Source organism: Amaranthus tricolor, chromosome 1 (assembly GCF_026212465.1).
Source record: "Amaranthus tricolor cultivar Red isolate AtriRed21 chromosome 1, ASM2621246v1, whole genome shotgun sequence".
Lineage (NCBI taxonomy): Eukaryota > Viridiplantae > Streptophyta > Magnoliopsida > Caryophyllales > Amaranthaceae > Amaranthus > Amaranthus tricolor.
The window spans coordinates 3,442,739-3,465,418 of NC_080047.1; the positions used below are offsets into that span (position 1 = coordinate 3,442,739).

A 22,680-nucleotide genomic window follows, 5' to 3' on the forward strand; every position below is an offset into this window, starting at 1 on the left:
TTTTCCACGTGGTACACAAAAGGGGATTTTTTAAAGCTAATTTTACCAATGTAATGACATGTTTTCAAAAAGCAAATGTCGGTGGCCACCCTAATTGACCACATATTTCAAAATTCAGCTGAAATAAATCTTAATTTAACTCAAAACTTAACATTTTATCTTTCACATGGAAAAGTTAAAAGTTCAAGGTCGCAACGTGGATTTAAAAAACATTTGTACAAAAGCCAAAAACTTAAGGTCACCACTTGAAATTTTTCCTAAAAATAATTTGTTGGGAGTATAATTTTTTGAAAATATATTATGATATTTTTATGGTAATAAAACTAAAATTATTATAAAATAATTTTATTTACAGTTTGCATTACTACTTAAGATCATTGATACCATCTTTCCAGATGACACTTCATTAATTGGATAAATTTTTTAAAGAAAATAAAATAAATGAAGTATAATAAACATGACCATTAAACTTTTAAAAGAGATTTTCTAAAAAAAATTACACTAACTTAATAACTATCTATAATTAAACGCAAATCTAGAATATAATCAAACCTCAACCAAGTCATCTAATTTATCAATATATAATGAATATGGGCTTATACATAAGTCAAAAATTGTCAATTAACAACATAAGTTAATGAATATTGGCTTCTGTGTATAACCATTTTTACTATTTAATATTAAAAATTGTCAATCTTTAAAAACCCTGTGTAATTTCAAAAAAGGAGTACTATTTTCCTTACTCCCTCTTATTCAGCCTAAATGTCCCATTTGACTTTTCACATTTGCCGAGATAACATTTTAATCTTTAATATCTTAAATTATTCTTAATTAAAAATTATAAAAAGTTGATATTAATAATCCTGATATTAAGACGAATCAAACAAGATCTCACATGACTATATTTTAACTTATAAATTAAGAGTAAAATACAAATTAAAAGTGATAAGTAAATAATGCTAAAAATCAAATGGGACATTTAGACCGAATAGGAGGTAGTATAATTTTATATCATTAAATATTTAATATATGCTATGTCATTTAATACTTGAGCTCCAATTCTACAGTTGAATCGAACATATTGAATAAAACCTCCCCGCAAATACTCGATGAGAGTATCTATGACAGCATGAGTGAGTTGTGATTCACGAGCCATTTCATCCAGGAATCAACGGCTTGACGACTTGAGAGTCATACGCGCTCTTTTCACTTTTCAGGGTCTTTCGATGACTTTTCTTGGTGCCTTCTTTACCGTGTAGACTGTAGACTTATGGAGTATTATTTTTAACACTTTCTTTTTCATTATTTATAATAGCAAAAGATGGCTGTGCGGTACTGCGGTTTGTTCAAGATCTATGCAAATATTTCTATCTGACCATAAATTAGTTGTCTCATATTGACTTTTCTGATCTTTAAAGTCAACTTTTTCTATCTCGTCTTTCCTAATATTTTGCAATAGTTGTATTTTAAAATTATATTAAAGTATTTTAATTTGTATTTTATTATAAATTTATAGGTTAATGTGGCCTATTAGCTCAGTTGGTTAGAGCGTCGTGCTAATAATGCGAAGGTCGCAGGTTCGAGACCTGCATGGGCCATTATTTTTGTACGGATTCGTCTCAATGTAATAATTATTAATTTTTTATAATTTTATCATATATAATTAAAAATATTAACAATTAAGTCATTATCTGAGATTGTGTGAAAAAATAATATGCAGCAAATTCTTAAAAACAAAAAGAGTATATGTTATATTATGTCTTACAATAATTAAGCAACACTATTAAAATATTACTTTTAATGTAAAAAGCTCAAATACAAATAAATTTGAGGGTCGTAATAAGTTAATGACAGTAAAACATTATATATTATAAATTTATAATATGACTTATAAAATAAACTTTAATTAAATGATGATTTGTGAGAAATAAGAATTGCTATTAAATTATTTAAGGCCAGAGAATTATCATAGTTTAATATTTTAATTTATCTTATTTAAAATACTACTATTCAGATTTTTTCTTCTCAACTACCATCCACAAAAAATGTAATTTATTTGAATTAGTTTTACGTATCACTATATAAAACTATATAAGATCTCAACGTATTCACAATATATTAAAGAAACTTAGTTATCTCTTTAGTAAGATAAAACCATTATGGTTGCTGACGGTTTTTTATATTGAATCTATTAGAGATTATAATATATTCTGATTGGATAGGCCTCTGAATATATTATATAGTCTAACAATAACGGACCAATTTTATATTACAATAGGAAAGTCATCAAGATTTCAACATTTTTCATTTTGTCTCAATGATTGCTTAAATTCATTGCAATTTTCCTTGGATAGTTAAATTTTAGGACAATATATCACCTCTTATTGAAATATTCGCAACTCATAATAACATATTGTATTAAAAAAAATGTCATTTTCAGTTGCAAAAGTATTATACAACGATGAGAAAATATTTGATTTAGCAATTATAGGCATTTAGTAATTCTATTGTTTTCTAAAATACCAAAAAAACACAAGCCACTTGAAATATTATGGGTGATTTAAATTTGTAAAATGATTTTAATTAAAATGTAAACAAATAATTATGCAATCAATAATGATTTTTAACTTAAATTTATGATTTTAATATGTAAATCATACAAATTAGCTTGATAGTTAATACTTATTTTTCACTAGAAATTTTTACTTTTAACTTCTTAAATTAAGTACAAAATACATTAGTAACGTTAATATTATTGGATAATGGGGTGTTTGCCAATTTGATAGCTTTTGGCTATTTTGGTTTTTGACTTTTGATTTTAGGTTAATTAAACAGTCAAAAAAATACTGGTAAATAACTATAAGACAACTGAAAATTGACTTTTAAGCAATACAAAAACTTATTCTTTATATTTTTTATATGATTTTTTATTTTTGAATAATTTTTTTCTAATAAACAGCAACTAGCTAATACATACTCTTTTTTTTACCAAATATTTTCAAAACGACGAACTTAAATAAGTACCATAAATAATTATTAATCAGTTATCAAATCAATCAGAAGTTTTAACAAAAACGATTATTTGCCAAATTTATCTAATATATTTGGTTGAATGACAGCATTATTTTGACAAAAAGTTCGATCTACTCCCAAGTTACAACTCTTCATTCATTCATAAAAATATAAAATACTTCATATTTCTCGATTTCGGTCACGTGAAATTTGGACAAAGCTGCTTCAACAACTCATCAGCTCCTGCTCCCATTGTTTTCTCCTTTTTTTTTTTTTCTCCCTTTCTTCTTATATAAACAGTAATTCACCCCTAAAATCCTCTTTTCTCTTTTTTCTTTTCCCATTTGCAAGAAAAACAGCTTTACGTTTTCGGATCGTCTTCCTTTCATTTTCTCTCTCCTAAACTCACCCTACCAAACATTCCTTCATCACTTAAATCCTTACTTCTGGCTCTGGATCGAATCTTCGTTCTCTATCTTCAATTTTCATGGCGGATAGAGGATCTATTAATCCTGGAATTCGTCTAGGTTTGAACTCGATTCACTCTTTTTTTCACTTTTTTTGTCGTTTTTGCATTAAGTTCTTGACAAATTGTTCGAATTTTTTATTTACTTCACTATAAACACCTTATTTAGATAGTTCTTTTGCTTCAATTGAAAATATGTATTTTTTCAGTTTAATTTGTGTATTTGAGTGTTGATTAGTTAATTTGGGCTCAAAGAAGAAGAAAATCGAGTGTTTTATTGTGTATCTAATTTTCGGACTTTTCTTTAGTTGACGACTTCAGCGATTGTTTAAGCAATGGACGGTTTTGAAATTGTTTAGTTAATAAGTTTAGTGATTGATTAAGCAATTGACGGTGGTTACTCTGAATTATTGCGTTCACAGTGGAGATTGGGACTGCGTTTACTTACTTTTTTGACATCAGTCTCGTAACAGTGATTGAGTTGAGTGAGTTTAGTGAATGTTAGGTAATCTTTTGTTTGTAATTGTGTATTTAGCAGCAAATTTTTTTTTATGGCTTTCGTTTTTTGTAATGTTGAGAAGTGAAGTGGTAGGTTTTGCATTGTTGGCTGACTTGGCTCGGGTCAATAATGGTGTATAATAAGCATTTTAGTGACTTGCTATTTCTGTAGTTGTTTTTGAGTGTTATTTGCATTTTAACACTCAGCTTAATACTATTTGTGGAAGTTCATTCTTAAGTTCAGTCTTTTTCTTCTCTTCATGATTATCCTTGGTTCGGTCTTTTGCGTTTGTTAGCAATTTGTGTTTATTAATGATGTGTTGACCCAGCCTCACTTTATTTCAATTTTGAGTACGTGTGTAGGCACGCATAGAATTCATATGTACGGTTATCTAGGTTTGGTTTTGAAGTATTGGGTAACTCGTGAGTTGGAACAACAGACTTCAATTTGGGATGACTGATGAGGGTGTGTTTGTTTGAGCCATGAAGTTTGATGTTCATGGTTCTGAGTTATCTTTATAACTGCAATATAATGATTCAACCTTATAGTTGGCAACTTGAAAAGTTCGAAACACCATCCTGTGTCCGTTTCTGTAGATCTGAAGTCAAATATTGGGTCTTGAAAGTGAGAACATGAGAGATGGCGACTATTATGATCCAGCTACTGTAATTGGCAACTTCAATTTCTGTGTTTGTGGATATAGACACTTACACTGATTGTCTGTGCTGCTTTCTAACTCTTTCCTCAACAAGTACAGATATTCAACAACTACAATTGGAAGCACAACATCGATGGCTGCGACCAGCTGAAATATGTGAAATTCTGAGGAATTACCCAAAATTTCAAATTTCTACTGAACCTCCAAACCGCCCTTCAAGTAAGATTTGTGTGAACTTTGCTTAAAGCGTATTACTAATGATGATTTTGCTTTATATTTTGGTTGTTATTTCTAGGGTACACAATCATCTTGTCCAACATTTACTTTCATGCTGCTACATTCAGTACAAAGTATTGTTGTAGGCTACATGTTTATGTATTTTATTCTTTTTCCCCTTATACATCTATTAAACTTGATTCCATTAAGGAAGCTTTATGTAGCTACTGAAAACTGCCCTTTGTGGCATAGTATCAAATGCCATTTTAGATTCATGCAGCAGGTCGTTGAAAGAGAACCGCCCATTTTAGTGATGAACCTTGGTTGAGTTTTGCACTCCATAAATTGTAATGTTTGTAATAAGTGTTGCTATGGTAGAATATTACACAGACCAGAGTGGTAGAAGAGCTGGGTGGTGGTGGATGGGGTAGAATAGGCGGTGGTTGTTTGGTAGAGAGACAGGGTAGTAGGGAATTTTTTTTTTCCATTTTTGCGCATTTTTAGATATATAAAAGTCAAAGGTGACTTGTATGATATATTACAAGTCATTTGGCTCTTTCGTTCCAAATGGGAGCAAAAGGTTGACCTTTGCAGAATAAACGTAAGGTTAGTCGTTTATCGGCACACGGGCTAAAAGGTTGGCCTTTAATAAGCAATTATTCCAATTTTTTATCATTTTGATCTTCCATGGTTCCTCCTGTACTAAAAGTTACTCTTTAGTTTGTCTTGAGACTTATTGTATCCTCTCCCCTTCTTTTATTCCTGTTAATTGAGCCAGAGAATCTTTTTTGAGACTTATTATATCTTGATGTAAATTGTTTCTCAGGTGGGTCACTCTTTCTCTTTGACCGAAAGGTTTTGAGATATTTCAGGAAGGATGGCCATAATTGGCGAAAGAAAAAGGATGGAAAGACTGTCAAGGAAGCTCATGAGAAGCTAAAGGTAGGGTGCACGATTGTCCTCTTTACATGCTTGTCATTAAATGTGTATGGGGTCTTTGAAGTTTGAACTGGTTTACATGACACCAAAAACAACATATTGATTTCTCATTCTCTTTACTTTGCCTCCCAATAAGGACAGCATGGATGGAGAGAAAAACGAGAAGAATGTTGTTAATCTTTTTGAATCATTTCTAAATGTAGTTCCTTATGAGTATTCAATCACATCTCAAATAGAAGTTTCTCTTCAAATGTAACAGTAGGATGTAAGTGATATTCTTAAATACGGTGTTTCACTCTGTCCTTTAATTCGATGAGTCCAAAGATTTATAGTATTTTAGTTTCTGATTATAATACACTACATTAAAACGACCTTTTAAAATTATGCACACTTCTCATCTATGTTAAGTTGGAGACGGTGTTTGCTGCTAAGGATCAGTACGAAACAAACTCTTTTTTATCACTAACAAAGGTAAGATTTCATACACCCGACCCCAAATCTCGCCTAGAATGTGGGCTCTACTAAATAGCATTGAGGTTATGACATGTTGTAAATATGGTGTTTCACTATTTCGGCATTAGTGGTTGGGAATTGGGATGATAGTATGGTACATGATTTTGTTTAATGCAAGAATGAAACAAATCGAGAAAGTTGTTACTAGCACCCTGCTTTTGAAGCAAAACTTTATGTTAGGTCAGAGATAGTTATGATTTTAGGTATTTATTATAGATGTTTGACTAGGAGACCTAATGCTTCAAGTAATCATAGGTGGGAAGTGTTGATGTGTTGCATTGCTACTATGCCCATGGCGAAGATAACGAATTTTTTCAGCGGCGCAGCTACTGGTTGCTAGAAGAGTATGTATTATGAATTTCTACATAATTTTTCTTAACCTCTTTCATTGAAATGCTGTATTAATATAAGATTCAATGCTTTGAAGTTTGGGACATTTCTTAATTTCTCTCACTAGTTCTTTCTTAATGCTGCAGAGAGTTCATGCATATAGTCTTTGTGCATTACTTGGAAGTGAAGGTATGCTGGTTTCAGAACTTGCTGAATTTATGTTTGTACTTTTGTTTAGTCATAACAATATTTCTATGTTGAGGTAATTGTAATACATCTTACCTTTATCCCTAGAATATTTTCACAATTCAGTTCTGACCATTCTTGGCAAGAAGAAATGTGGGGATTGATGACAGATGAGCATAAGAAGAAAAACCTCTGTCATATGATTTATTTCTTGTAGTTATTTATTTATTTTTGTTTAATATGTTGATGCTGCGACTTCTATCCACTGAGTGTCACTGTCTTAGTTTTTTTCTTGACATGCTATATATGGCCCTAGTCCTTGAACATTTTGTTTGTGGAATTGTGGTTTCAATTTCTTAAGTGATATGTAAGAACTAACAAGATGCAAGACAACCCAAGAAGGCACAACTTGATGAATTGCTACCTACTCATGCATTGATATTTTACATTTATTTCATAAAATGGGGTCAAATTGATAAACTTGTCATTGGGCTTGTACACAACAAGATTCAAGAGAAGAGTTGATTATACACAAATCCGACTGAGTTTTCATCCTTAAACCAATTGATAATAGGAGTAGCTTATCAAGCTTATATGTTAGTCTATAATCCTTCGATGTGGGATCACATTTGGGTTATTTTCCAACACAAATTACTGTCGTTTATTTAATATGGGCTAAGAAGTTATATTTGGAGATGGATGTAGAGAGAAACTAAAGGGCTTGTACACGGTTGGAAATTAGGTCAAAAGGCTTTTCTAAACAATCTGATGTCAACGTTCTCCAGGACTGCTCGTTGGAGTTGTAACTACAACCTTAGAGCTAGGCCTAAATTCTTTTCTTAAAGAGAAGATTCATTTTGAATCATAATTGTGTAATGAGAAAATCAATTGACTTTCTTAGTTGGTGAAAGTTTGATATTTGAATCTCATGAATAAATACTTTATTCAAGAATTGTATTCGGGAAAAATATGAGAAAGTGTTTTTTCAAGAACATTTTATCTGAGTCTCCCCATGTCACCCTCCTTTCTTTTGGAAATTTTCCTTGGGTTACACATGCCATTATGAGTTTCTTGTATGCTATGTTTTGATGGAAGGAAGTGGAGGGAAGAAGGGATGTGATTTTCCTTATTTTGATCTTTGTCACCTGGACTATTTATTTTACTTAATTAGTGGCAGACCCTCGACACTTAGACATAGATACGACACATAGACCTGATTTTTTTTTTCTATAATTTGTCACAGTGGACACTCACACATACTCGTGTCGGATGTGTTCCCGAGTTTTGGTAACAAAGATTCGAATAGCAAAAGGGAGAGGAGGGAAATGTAGGTAAAGAAATTGTGGGGAAAAACTCTTCACAATTTTTATAAATTAAAGACTTCCTACTATGGAAGATTTGGAAGGGATATGGACTACCATTTCCCTCCCCTGCCTTTCATTTCCTTCCCCTCCCCTTCTCTCCTTAAATGATATCCAAACATATTCGTGACTATTGTTAAGAAATAAAATTGGATAAATATAAAACTTGTATGTACTCCTATACAATGAATTTGAATTAATTTGGATCAAGTCAACATAGAGCTTGGATTTGAATTGACAAATTGTAAATTAAGCACAACTTGAAGTCTTGAACATATTTCCTTCTTTTTTAGACCCATTCACTGGTCATCTTCCGGAACATTTCCTCATTTTATTAATGAAACAGGGTAACCGGAACAACGTCAGAGGGACTGAACCTGTTATTTCAACTTCCCAGATTAGTAACTCTATGTCGAGCAGTGTTTCAAACAGTTATAATGATGCTTTTACTGGAAATGCTGGATCACCAAGTGCAGTTAGCTCTTTGACTTCTTCGTATGATGATTTTGAATCTGGTAATTTCCTCCCTGCTTTGTAATTCAATATTGGTAAATGGTTGTCAACTTTTAGTGATCACTGATCATTAGCGCTTTCCTTTGTCTTCTCTGGCAGTGAATCAATTTCATATTTTTTATACTCCCTCCAATACAGAGTTGATGTCTCATTTGCATTTTACACGTTTGTCAATGCACTAATTCAACCCATATTATCTCTAATTGTGCATAGTTATTATTAAAAGTTGACATTAATAAACTTCACATTGAGACGAATCTAACAAGGTCCCACTCGACTATAGTTGAACTTATCGATTAAGAATTAAATACAAATTTAGAATGTAGTGTGAATAGTGCCAAAAGGCAAATGGGACATCAACTCTGAATTGGAGGGAGTATTTAAGATAAGATTTAAGATTGATTCATTCAGATAAATTCTACATGATTTACGAAGTCAATTGTACTTTTTGTGCAGAGGATAATCACCAGGCAATGTCAAAGTACCCTTCTCTAAATTTCTCAACCGTAGAAGACAGATTTGAAAACAACAAGATGGGTCCCCTCTTGAGCTCTAACTTTCTGCAAACATTCCCTGGTATGTATCAGCACCTAATTTAATCACTTACACAGCTGTTTTGTTGACTTATATTAAGCTGCTATCCTCTTTTCCACTACATGTTTTCTAGAGGAATATAATGGGGTTCAGCCTTTGGATTATGTTTCACTTGTTCAACAAGATGTTGGAACTAATGATGATAATCAGTTTAAGACACTGGACTTGGCATCATGGGAAGAGGTCTTTCAACAGAGTACTAGAGGCCCAGGAAATCTACAGGTTAATCCATTGATGTCTGTGGCTCCTCTTGTGGGAAGCACTGGGGATCACAATGAGAACATCAGCCAGTTTTCGGATGTTGGCTTAGGTTTCAATGCTGTAGCAGGAGGTTCTTTACCTCCGTACTTTCCGGTAATTTTTCGTTTTAATTTGATTACGAGTATGGGAAAATTTTGACTTTTTTGGCATAGGATTCATTTTACGTGTAGTTGAATCAAGAATGTAGGCTATTCAAATTTAATGCCTTGAGCATGTCCTCATTATAATTATTGTCTTAGGTGACATAAACGTCTCATATAATATGGAGATTTCCAATAATCATGTTGTACATGAGTTGCTTATTACATGCTTTTGTTATTAGAAGAAAATTGCTTTAGAATGATGAAACTTATGATTTCATCTTTTATTGTTTATTGAAAATTTACCTTCAAGCATGACTGGTTTTGTTTTTAGTACTTAGAACTTAAAACCCTACTGATCTCTCTGTAAAACTGGAATACTGTTTATAAATTATACGTGTTGTTCATTCATTTGCACTAAGAATGCTATGATATATGTGCAATGTGGGCATTATTCACAGGACTTATGTGCCATTGCTGAGTTCTATGTTCCCACATATATTTCAGGAACAATGCATTATTCATCCTAATACATGTATTTTTATGTATGTCAGAGTATCAACCCATTAGAACTTTCTAGCACGGAATTTCAAGACAATACAAATGTTTCTTGTACTGCAAAGCAGCAATTGCTGGGGAACATTATTGCAGGGGAAGGCTTGCAAAAAGTTGATAGTTTCTCTAAATGGATGTCTAAGGAATTAGCCGGTGTAGATGACTTAAATTTGAAGTCGTCTTCTGATTTTTCATGGCAAAATATTGAAAGTACTGCTTCTGTTGATGATCCCTCAGTACAACTTGAGAACTACTCAGTGAGTCCCTCAATTGGCCAAGATCAGCTTTTTGACATTCAAGATTTTTCACCAAGTTGTTCTTCCACCGACACTGAAACTAAGGTAATCTTGTATAAACGGTAAAGACTTGCGTACTTTTATTTTACTCCAAAAACTTGAATTAACGTGATTAAGATAGAAACATATTGGTTTATCTACTTCTGACCTTTTGCGTTACTTGCATCAAACAACAGGTTGTGATCACAGGAAAATTTTTGGTGAGTCCCACTGAGGTGTCCAAGTATAATTGGTCATGCATGTTTGGGGAAGTTGAGGTTCCTGCTTTAGTTCTTGGTAATGGTGTTCTCTGTTGCCATGCGCCATTACACAAAGCTGGACGAGTCCCTTTCTATGTAACCTGTTCCAATAGGTTTGCTTGTAGTCAAGTGCGAGAATTTGACTATATTGTAGATAGTCAAAAGGCGAAAAGTACAAATGTTTCTGGAAACAGTATGACAGAGGAGCAGCTATGGATCCGGCTTCATGAACTACTGTCTCTTAAATCTCCAGGGAATTTTGATTCTACATCTGAGAGTTTTAGAAAAATGGAGCCGGTATTTAAAAAAATTCTTTTATCAATGGAAGATGAGCTCTGTGTGGGGGTTGAACAACAACTGAAAGAGAAAGTGGTCTCCTGGCTGTTTGACAAGGTAAATGAAGATGGAAAAGGACCAAATGTACTTGATAAACAGGGGCAAGGGTTGATACATCTGGCTGCTGCACTTGGTTTAGATTGGATTATCCCCCCTACTGTAGCTGCTGGTGTTAGTGTGAATTTCCGGGACATATGCGGCTGGACAGCACTTCACTGGGCTGCATTTTGTGGAAGGTAAAGTCTTTTTTATTTTGGAACTTGCTATGCAAAGTTTTTGTGTTTACTAGTACATTTCTGGTGAGATTTAACATTCAAATCTTCTTCTGACTATGTTGTCTTTTGATTGACATCTACTACTATATTGTGTGTTATTTCTAGAGAGACAACTGTCGCTCTTTTAGTTGCGCTTGAAGCTGCATCAGGAGCAGTTACAGATCCTTCTCCAGAATTTCACTTGGGTCGAACTGCTGCCGACTTAGCTTCAGCTAATGGATTCAAAGGAATATCTGGTTTCCTTGCAGAGCATTCTTTGACTGCTCACCTTGAGACCCTTACAATGACTGAAGATTCTATAAGCAAAGCTGTACAAACAATGAGAGAGAAGGTGGCAACTCCTGGCAATGAAGGTGATGGGTCCGATTTGTCACTAAAGGATTCCTTAGCTGCTGTTCGCAATGCCACACAAGCTGCTGGTCGTATCCATCAAGTTTTCAGGATGCAGTCCTTCCAAAGGAAGCATGTCAGTAAGGGTGGTGCACCTGCTGATGATGATTTGTTCAGTGATGAACAATTTCTTTCACTTCTATCATCTAAGATTCAGAGGCCTAGACACCCTGATGAGCAAGCCCATTCTGCTGCGGTACGTATCCAGAAAAAATTCCGTGGATACAAGAAGAGGAAAGAATTTCTGATTATTCGTGAACGAGTTGTTAAAATCCAGGTGCATCCTTACTTTTTTCTTTCTTGAATTCTGTGTTTTTCAGTTAAGGATCATTGTTTTGAACCTGCTGTGGGCTGACCGTCTAAGTGTACCATGTTGTGTTCCTGTTGATTTGCCCTTCAGTATAATACTTGGCCAAAGTACATGGCTTTTGACCCTTTTTCTTATTATCAGACGGCAGGTCCAAGTGTCCTATATATTACTTTTCCTTATGAATTGTGAATGTTTAAAATCCATAAATCTGTAATTACAAAAAAAGCAAACATTACCATTATAGATTATAACTAATTGTTTTTTTTCTATTTTTTTTTTCTAGGCCCATGTTAGAGGTCACCAGGTTAGAAAACGATATAAAACTGTAGTATGGTCTGTGGGAATACTGGAGAAAGTAATTCTGCGGTGGAGACGGAGAGGGACTGGACTACGAGGGTTCCGTCCTGATGCCCTCAACAAGCCATCCAGCACACAGGAAACGCAAGACGTACAAAAGAATCCTTCTGAAGATGATGATTATGATTATTTAAAGGAAGGAAGAAAGCAAACGGAAGAACGGCTAAAAAAAGCCCTCGTGAGGGTGAAGTCCATGGTTCAATATCCCGAGGGAAGAGCACAGTATCGAAGGCTTCTCACTGCCGTAGAAGGCTTTCAAAAGAATCAGGTATTTTTGTATTCACTTAAATTCATTTTAGTAGTGTCATTCATGGTGTTTAATTAGTGAGTAAATTTAATGCAAGTTCAAATTGTTTTTATTTCTTCTGCCTTATTGCAGCAGGTGCACGGAAGCGTCTTGAACAGTTCAGAAGATCTACCAGTTGAAGGTGAAGAGGACATGATTGATGTCGAAAGCTTACTGGATGATGACAACTTCATGGCTATTGCATTTGAATAATTGGCTCATAATTTTTTCGCCCTAATTTGCAACTTGTACATAAAGTGAAGTGTCTACACCTTAATTGGACGAAAGGTAATAGTTTCTCATGTAAATAATAATGAGTATAATATTAATTAGGAGAATATTTAGAAGACTGATGTGTAGAATGCAGGCATTTTCCGGTTTGACACCATAGATTAGAAGTAAAAATCATCTGAACAACATCGAATATGTTGGATATTCGAATAACTCTGTAATCTAGTTCTGTTGTCTAAATTATTGCTCTTTTAATCTTCTGGAAATATGTTAAAGGTGTGTTAGATACTACCTTCATTTTGCAAAATTGTTGTTAATATGTGTAGCTAAGCATGTTGAAACTGAAAATTATCCTGGAAAATTGATGTTTAGGTTTAATGCTGTGTTAAAATGTTATTGTATATTTAATAAGTTCCAAGCTCTCACTTGGGATGTCAATTCGGTGGAGTGGTGGTGAGTTTGAGGAGTGAAAACTTTTTTTTCATTTCCATACTTATCTACAATTTTGCATACCCATTTATTTATCATATTGTCCACGGCTGTTACATGGCTGCTATATCTTTAAAATTACTTTCTATCTATCATTTACTCCCAACATCTCATTTAATTTACAACATTTTCATTTTGGTTTTTTCCATTTAATTTGCATCAATTTTATATTTGAACTATGACCCATCACTTTCTTTTAATCTCATTCATACCTTTTAACTCTTTTTTAATTTTATCTACACGATTCAAACTCTCTTTATTTATTCCCATTATTCACCTTTTTCTTAGAAAACAACAATTTTCTTTTTACCCTAAATTATACATAACATAGGGAGTAACTAGTTATATATTCACTATAGTCATACTCGCCTCATATCCATCTACCTGCCATCAATAAGATCTGAGACATCTAAAAATAGAACTTTAAATGCTAATTAGAATATTACAAGGGCAAGTAGTGTGCGTAATGGACGGATTTGGGGTGGATGGGTCATAGGGTAGGCAAGCCTCAACTACCTATCTATCACTCATGATTGTATGACTTTTCATACACAACTATTTAGTGTATCCATACCCTCCTAAATTAAGGCGAATACAAGGTACAACCACTAAATTGTATTCATACGTTCCAACTATTATTTAGAAATGAATCTTATTATATGTTGATGCCCTATAGGAAGCCACATACAAGTCATCATTTCATTTACAATACAGCTTGCACAAAACTTGGTCACATAAAAATTAAAATGCTACATTCTATGAACTTAACTAGCAAAACCATCTTAAAACTTGAAAGAGAAATAAATTTTTCATCATCACTAGCAAAATCATCCAAGAACAACCCACAGAACTTTCAAAGGTCAAGTGCAATTTTCTTTCTTCAACCAGCATTATACAAGCTTCCAAAGTAATCAGGCACTAATGAAAACCCAGAAGGTGCAGAGCGAAAATGCAAAAGATCCTGAGCTGGAGTGTATAAAATCCGATTTGTAATTATCGGCAGCCCATAAGTTGGTGCACATATTTCTTCACACTGACATTTACAATCGATTTATTTTCATCCCCATCGGGAAAACTAAAGAGAATGTAACAGAAGAAAAAACGATACTCCATCGTCTGTACAACAGGAACTTTGAGGTTTTCGCGCTTAATTCACAAGTTACACATGACATGAGTAGAGACAAGTTGTCCGAGACAAAAAAAAATTTGGTTAACTTGTTATGTCTCGCTTGTAAGCCTTTCATAGAACAAAATATATCCGTGCTCCGAGTTGCTAGAATACTCTTGCGCTGATCCAAAGAAAGTCTGAACTGCCGACTCGTCTATTATATCGACATTCTCGTCGTCGAAAAACAGCCAGTGGTTATGGCTTTTCACAAGGCTGACGTAGTGACCATGGTTTGGTCCTGTCCCTACGTGTATAACTACAGCAAATAAAGAATACTCGGAGTCTGCATCCTCCACTGTGTTTGTTAATTTTAGCTCCAACGGGAACACCACCCGGTAAGAAAGCTTCTTGTACCGACCAAGATTCTCTATGTATTTGAAGCGCTTTAGATGAATGACAAGGATGTGAGGCGGCTTTTTAATCTTCATCCTCTTTTGTGCTTCTTGCAAACTGCATATAACGGGACAGTTATTTACAATGTAACAAACGAGGAAAACAGTTTTGGTTCTTACGGTTCTTGGATCCAGTAGATGCACCTATGTTACTTGGACTCTTCATTTTGCTTCACGTACCCGTGTCCGATACTTGATACTCGGACGTTGGTATGACACTTAGACAATTCATTGTAGGCATAAAATTGAATATTTAGACGTATCTGACACTTGAACACGTACCAGTATACAACATCAATAACAGAGTTCAAGTAACATAGAGATGCACAAACAGTAAGTTTAAAGCTAACCAATATACTCATTTGTCACCTTGAATTTGCTACAAAGAACTTTGGCAGAAAGATTATAGGTTAGCTTAATAATTGTCAGAAGAACACGACAAAAGTTTCAATTGTGTGAATGATATTGAACGAGAGAAAAAATACGTGGAAGAGAATTATAGAAAGTGGTAGGACCATTTACATGATAAGAATTGTAGCAAATCAAGAGTGATGGGAAAAAAATGTAGCAAACTCAAGGGGATAGAGTAAGTATGTAAGAGAAAAAGTTCAATCTTACATAGGCCAGTCCCGTTTACACAAGAATTGATATTTCACAGGAGGCAACGGAAACAAAGAAATGAGAACAAGGTGAACATACCTACAGCATTTGTCACAGAAAAACTTATCCTCAGCATTCAAAGTTTCAGTTGAGCTGAAGTTCTTGAGGCAGCTCGTAATGGAGCTATTTTGTTCTATATCAAGGCTTAAATCGAAGAACGTCTCATCTCTGGCAGTGACAGTCTCACACCTCAGACACTTTGTTTCGTTTGTCAATATACCCTGCATTTGCGTGTCATCCATCAGAAGCTATGATAGTTTGCACATCATATGGCAGCAATATATAGCAGCAGTTTCAAATACAAGGAGCAACATCATATACATTTAACAAAAGCCGTTATTATTCTTTTCAATTTGTAACTGTTTGACAGCACCCAACAATACCCAAACACCTAGTCCTTCAAAAACGGGATAACCTAAAAAAACCGCACTTGAGCAATTAATTCGTAACATTACCTGAAAATTTTTATGAACCCAAGTAACAAGAGGTTCCTTATGTACACCATTCGTTAAGCCATTTGTAGGCCCATTTGCAATCTTTTCAGACGATGTATCTGAGCCATCTTTTACAGTTGAAGATTCTTTCTCCAGTATATCGACAAGTTCATTCAACAAAAAGTTCAGGAATTCATGAGCATCCTACATAAGAACAAGACCAATCAAATATAAGTGGAAATGAATTTCAATAGGCCAATGGGCATTATACCCTTAAAAGGACTAACTAATTTTCTGACAGCCTGATGGCACTAGTGAATAGCAGTGTAACATAACTTGCCCGTTAATTCACTTTTTGAATTCGCAATTTGCTCAAAATGACCCTAAAATAGCCCAAACCGACCATAATTCGCTTTTTTGATTCGCTATTCGCAAGGAGATTAGAGCATCATGTGACAGTGCTGAATACTGAAGTAAGAGACGCATATAGAAGGCTTTTTCTCATGGAATATACAATAGGGTAGTTGACCAACACAGGGTTAGCTTAAAAATAGCCGAGGCAAAAACTGAGACAGTTAACATGAATAATAACGATTATATATACATGTATATAAAACAAAGTATAGAGGATATTCTAGGCACTATACTAGATGACGATCATGTATTGCCAACACCAGTTTTAATCAGTCCAAGCTTTCCAGTCAAAGAAAAAGCTCGACTTTATTATGCACAATTTGAATGCAGAAAAAAAACAACCATGCCACGTCAAGTCGTTGTCTTTACCCATATGAAATAAAAGTATATTCTTACAATGAGCTAAGATTAATCCAGGTTCACAAAAATAAACCAGAGCCACTGAGTTGATGATAAAAACTAAGTTCAGATTTGTTGACGAGGAAGAGATAAATTATAGTCCGCTGAAATATCAAGACAGATCTATTAAATGCAGTAAGTTAAGTTTTTCATGCACATTTACCCATTGAAACAAAGAACGTTTTATAAGAGGGAGTCAAGTATTGATATTAAACATGTTTCTTAACAGTTCTCAAGTAACAAGAGGGCATAAGGGATTTTTGGGTGAAACACGAAAACCCAAAATCCAAAATCAAAATAAAACTATAAAAAGCCTTTAGCAATAAATGAACATTCTAGATGCTAACTCGGGACACTGTAATTTAAAATATGCAGGACTACTAGGTTGCATGAATTCTGATACGAGAGCTGAAAGACACGAAGCACTGTAAATAAAAAAATGTAGGACACGGGTATACGTACAAAAAAAATATGTTCAAAATTATATATAAGTCTATTATAAATTCATACAAGTTTCAAATGAAAATTACATATTTATCTTATTTTACCACTTGAATTATAGTTCTTCATTTTTAAGATTGATATATTATAGAAAAAGATATTTTCAGATGTCACATATATACATAAAGTAATTCATAAGAGTTTATAATATATATACAGAAAATATAATGATCATGTCCTAATAAGTGTCCAAGGAGAGTAGCAGCACATATTAAGTATCCATGCATCCTAGAAGGGTGAAAAATGATAAATAATTGCAAAGCATTGGTGATGCTTAGCAACATACCTGATGCATGTAACCACGAAAAAGCTCATTTTCTTTCCTAACTCTCTGTACAAAGCGTTTCGGAGCAATTACCCCAGTTTTCTTCTTCTGGGAACTTATCTGCGTAAAGAAATCCAATGTTTATCTTGATTCTCGACAATATACAACAAGTAGTAATAATCCAAATTAAGAAAAGAAAACAGGATCAGAAATTTTTCATCAAACTTCTATGCATCTTAAAGTGCTCACAGGTTCCACTGAACTAAAATCAAGAAAACTAGCCACTAAGCTGTCACGTCACAAGTAATTCAACTATTGGCGAAGTTGGTTATGTGACAACCATTAGTTAACATATATCCATAATGCTTTACTACAGGTCAAGAATAGATTGTTCCAATCGTAGCTAGCCCTGCCCAACTAAATGATTACTCGAGAAGTCCCAAGTAAAACTTTAAGAAACAAACATTGTAACTACCCTATACACAGCTCTTTGTTTCAACGCACTCCTTTTTTAGCTGCTACTTTTTAAGATAAGATACACTCAACCCTTTTACTGTAGCTACACATATTAAGGATGCTAAGATATTAATTATGTAATAAATAGCAAATTAACAAATAAAGAGAGAATAATAACATAGTGCAAAAACAAGGCCGCTTCACTGTATCACGATCGTAGTGTAAAGGTTTTTGAGTTTGCTGCTAACGAAATATAGGCCGCATTGGCTGCAAAATCATCCATATTGGCCGTGAAATTTGTTTCGCGACCATACTTTTGTACTATGACTAATAATAGTTATTGGTGTGATATATAATTATAGTAGGTAGGGCCAAAAGGTGGAGAGTAGGAAACATGAGAGAAAGCAAAACTAAGACGCCAAAACATTAGTCTGCATTTAAAAGCATAAGAAACAAAACAAATGAACAGGGATTTCAAAATATGTAAAAACAGTGAAAAAAAGAAAGAAACAAAAGGTAATTAAAAGTGAAAATTACACTTTACAACAATAATAATCCAGTTTGAAGATTACTGGACAATGACAGTGTCAAAGAAGTATATTGAACCTTCATAGTAATCAAATCACATACCTGTGTGAATAGATCTGCCAAACACGTGAGCAAATTTTCTTCTGGGTCAGCAGGATTTTTGTTTTTCTCATAGTATTCCAGTAATTTCTCACGAAATGGGACACAGAAGTAAAGTGCCTGGCATAGAAATATACAATAGAAAACAATGAATGAAACTCGGCCTCAAACTAAGTTTCCATAGATTTCTATTGGCGTGTAGAAAATTGTCTTTTAGATAATTGTTTCCTCATATTGCTTAAAATCATACACCCACTGTGCTCGGTCTCTTGATGTTAGCCCCGTTTGACCAATATCTCTCACATATTACGGTCAAAAGAAGCGAACAACAAGCGGAGAATGGACTTGAAAATGAAGAGTATAACATAAGCCTTTTACATCATGAATGCACTTTATCGACAGATCTCAAGATAGCTCAAAGAAGGTCCAAGCAATAAGAAACTCGTAGGAAAGGGAAGTATTCAATACGATGTTGGATCTATACAATTCAAAATTGAAAATATTTGCAAACTACACAAATATGTTGGAACGTGAACAGCACTACAATCACACATATTGTCAAAAATTCAAGATAAATGAGATTTAAAACCAGAAACTTCGCACGGAAAAAGGTTAGACCTGCACAGAACCCAGTTCTCAAATATCACTGATTGTCATCAAAAGTAATACTGCCCGTAGGGTTAAAGCAGGACGACTACTCGGTAACACCCTTTCCTGAACTACATCCAAATTGTACAGGTCCATACCCAAAGGAAATCTCCACTGTTCAATGCTTCAAATTTCTACCTGTCTTTTCTCAAAGAATTCTAATACCCTCCATGGAGCTAAAAGCTAATCGTGAAAATATGAATAAGATACTACAACCAGATAGAATGCCTGAACTACGTCTCACAAGCAGAAAAAAGGAGGTACGACTGATTTACTATCACACTTTCAGGTCCCATCCTCACCTTTTGCTACATAGCTAAGAAGGATTAATAAGGCCAAAATTTATATCCGCTTGTCAATGTTTAATATTGTTTCGCAAAATGCCATAGTAGATACCACATTGTCTTGAAAATAATTTCACTAATATCCTTGGAAAATTGAAAATAAGATACAGATTATGGACAAAAAATTCCCAAGATCAGATGGAGTCTTGTTATTAATGATGTTATAAGTGAAAGTGGATGTAGCATAACCAACCCACAAGCACATGTTGCTCATTGAACTACATCTAGTTTTATCCTTACTAGTTGCACACTCTTGACTACAATCTCGCACACTCTTGAGATACAATCTCTCAAGCATATGAAATCAATATAAGTAAGATAAAGTCAAGCCAATTGGACTTCTCACAATCCCTAAAAGCAATCAATACTTCATCTTGGTATTATACGTAAGGTGGATCAAATGTTTGCGATTGAACCAGCCCACTATGATAATCAAAAGCAATTCAAAGATAGGTCTAATGTCTTAAGTACTAACATTTCAAAGCACTAGAAGGCAATATCTCTATTTTGTGACATGTTATGTAGATACTTGGTACGAAAATACGAGGCCAACAAGTGTTGGTCTTATTTTCTAAAAATGGTTTTCCATTGTTTAACTGAAAGGAGATTGATTGACATGTCAAAATGCCAAACAGCTACAACAGCTAATCTTCACTCGTAAAAGAGGTATTGCACTAAATTATAACCAACCATGAAGGATCAAAGTCTCTTATGTTAAACATTTCAGAACATTAAGGTTTTCTTGAAGTTTGATACCTCAAGCAGAACATAGCAAAAAAACTCAACAATATCTGAAACTCTGAATCCACTAGACAATAAAAATGATTTATCAACCTGCCATAGGCTCAACAAGGCGACAACATTTAACACCAAATTATACTCCTACTTTATAACCCCAAACCCTTGGCATGTAAAATATCAATTTCCTAGAGAAAATGGCCTCTCCTGTTAAAGATTAACATTGTATCATCACATGCCCGCGATGCCACGACTCTTATCCCCCAATGGAAGTATATAAATTATTCTTTCTAGCTTGCATAAATAGGTCTACTCTTCAACAATACAATTTCTCTTAACTTGTAGGAGCAAAACAAATCATTCTCACCTTCTACTCGTATCCTCTTCCCTAGATCCCAACAAAAAATTACCAAATACAGCCAAAAAGACTCTTAAAGCACAAAAGGCTCAATAAAGGAGCCAATAGCAAGTGATATACCACCCTTTTACCATCAAAAAGTTCCACAACACATCAAATGACATTTCACCAGCTATCTGAATCCAAAATTTCCCTAATTCTAATATATTTCCGAGTTCCAAAAGAATCAAAATTGAGCATTCCAATCTATTCAAATTTAGATGTCTCAATCATAAGAATGCCAATACCAAGTTCATTACATGTCAAAAAGGGAAAACCTATCAATTTCAAATGAAGAATATTTCCCATTTCTTCACCACATGATTCGTAACACACACACACACACACACAAAAAAAAAAAAGAATTCATCACAACACAAATTTCCAAAAAAAAAAAATTACCCTAGTTGAAGGAAGAAAAAAGAAAAAATTGGATAATTATATGGGGAAGAAAAAAAACCCACAAATAATTTAAGATACTACCTAAATACCTAATCAACTCGCAAACAATGAAATAATCGATCAAGCATATTCTAACTTCGATGTTTACGTTAGCCGAACCTAAAAATCAAAAAACCCAAATCAAATTCACAATCACAAATTAAAGATCAAATCTTTGACATAAAATCAACATTAAACAAATTTAATTCAAAAACCCTAATGCAAAAACTAGTAAATCAACCTGTAAAACACTGTTGCAATAGCAAGTATTGCCGAAATTTTCGAGACCAAAGTATCTTTCACCTTCAGGAAAATGATCACCGAGGGCTTTCTCCAATTTGGAACCAGCTGCCCCCATTATTGTTTTTCGTTCCCTTAGTATTTTCTCCTTTAATATTCCTCTAATTTTCTCCAATTTTTTTCTCTCCTTATAATTTATAAGATTTTAATCTTTAATTCTTTAATTTGGGAAAAAGTGAAAAATGATCAGCTATAAAATTTCATCAATTAATTGAAAATTGTTTGAAGGTTTCTTTTTTTTTATTTTAACGATGGAAGAGTAGAAGAGTGCTGGAAAAAAACTGGGAAATTGGTAGAGAGAAATTGATGATAAGCACAGCAAGAAAGATGGGTTTATTTTGAAGGAGTATTTTTTATTGTTTTTTTTTGGAGGGTGTTAAAAATGGAAAATGCCAAGGAAAATAAAAAAGGTTGAAGTACTGTAGAGGAAGAAGATAGATGAGAAATGACGAGAGGTTGACGAAGTAGCACAAATGCAAACTTTGACTTTAATATTATCCAATTTATATGTTAAAGTTTTTACACTTTATTAATGGTAGTCCTAAATTTTTTTATTATTAATGGTAACGTCGCATTATTAAACATTTTATAACTGTAACTTTTTAAAACTTTTTTCATTCAAAATCGTTCAAAGCCCTTAATTTTTTTTATTATTCAATTCAAAACATAAAAGAAAGTTAACGATTTTCGACGGAAAAAAGTTTACTGTTGTAAAACGCTCAACAATACGAGAATACTATTGATAATAAAAAAACTTAGGGGTATCATTAATAAAGCGGCCTCTCTCTTGAGAGACCATATTTTCTAAAGACAGTTCTCAAAAGCTCAGCCCATTATGTTAATTTAAAAAAAACTGACACGCGCGTGTAAGTGTAATGTGAAAAGTCACATAATATATTTGGAGTTATAACAACATTTATTTGGGGTTATAACATAATATGTTTGGTATTGTACCAGCATATATTTGAGGATTATAACATAATTTATTTGGGATTATGACATGATATATTTGAAGCTATAACAATATATATATTTGAGGTTATAACATGATATATATGAGGTTATAACAACATATATTTGTTTTTGGGTTATAATATAATATAT

General features: G+C 33.5%; 2 protein-coding genes and 1 non-coding gene across 4 annotated transcripts; 2 read left to right on the top strand and 1 right to left on the bottom strand.

Annotated features, from left to right (window-relative positions):
- The first annotated feature begins 1,524 nt into the window (after positions 1–1,524).
- TRNAI-AAU (transfer RNA isoleucine (anticodon AAU)) lies at positions 1,525–1,598 on the top strand. Its single transcript has one exon. It is a non-coding gene; the product is annotated as a tRNA-Ile (tRNA).
- Positions 1,599–3,327: 1,729 nt separating this feature from the next.
- Positions 3,328–13,169, top strand: LOC130799310 (calmodulin-binding transcription activator 2-like). Of its 2 annotated transcripts, none has more exons than XM_057662412.1 (13): positions 3,328–3,539; positions 4,735–4,854; positions 5,678–5,793; positions 6,559–6,647; positions 6,780–6,822; positions 8,527–8,695; positions 9,150–9,269; positions 9,361–9,641; positions 10,183–10,524; positions 10,656–11,290; positions 11,435–11,996; positions 12,313–12,654; positions 12,766–13,169. In XM_057662412.1, exons 1-13 carry the CDS (start codon positions 3,500–3,502, stop codon positions 12,883–12,885), a joined length of 2,979 nt encoding a protein of 992 aa, XP_057518395.1. In that variant the 5' UTR covers positions 3,328–3,499; the 3' UTR covers positions 12,886–13,169. The 2 variants fall into 2 exon arrangements, with proteins under 2 accessions (XP_057518395.1, XP_057518400.1); XM_057662417.1 differs by having other exon boundaries at positions 12,769–13,169.
- A 403-nt stretch (positions 13,170–13,572) lies between these two features.
- Positions 13,573–22,053, bottom strand: LOC130799320 (ubiquitin carboxyl-terminal hydrolase 3-like). Its single transcript, XM_057662424.1, has 6 exons — positions 21,518–22,053; positions 18,712–18,828; positions 17,647–17,745; positions 16,068–16,250; positions 15,652–15,833; positions 13,573–15,010 (listed from the first exon to the last, which is right to left on the bottom strand). The coding sequence occupies exons 1-6, from the start codon at positions 21,632–21,634 to the stop codon at positions 14,611–14,613; spliced, it is 1,098 nt and encodes a 365-aa protein (XP_057518407.1). The 5' UTR covers positions 21,635–22,053; the 3' UTR covers positions 13,573–14,610.
- Between the last annotated feature and the right edge of the window lie 627 nt (positions 22,054–22,680).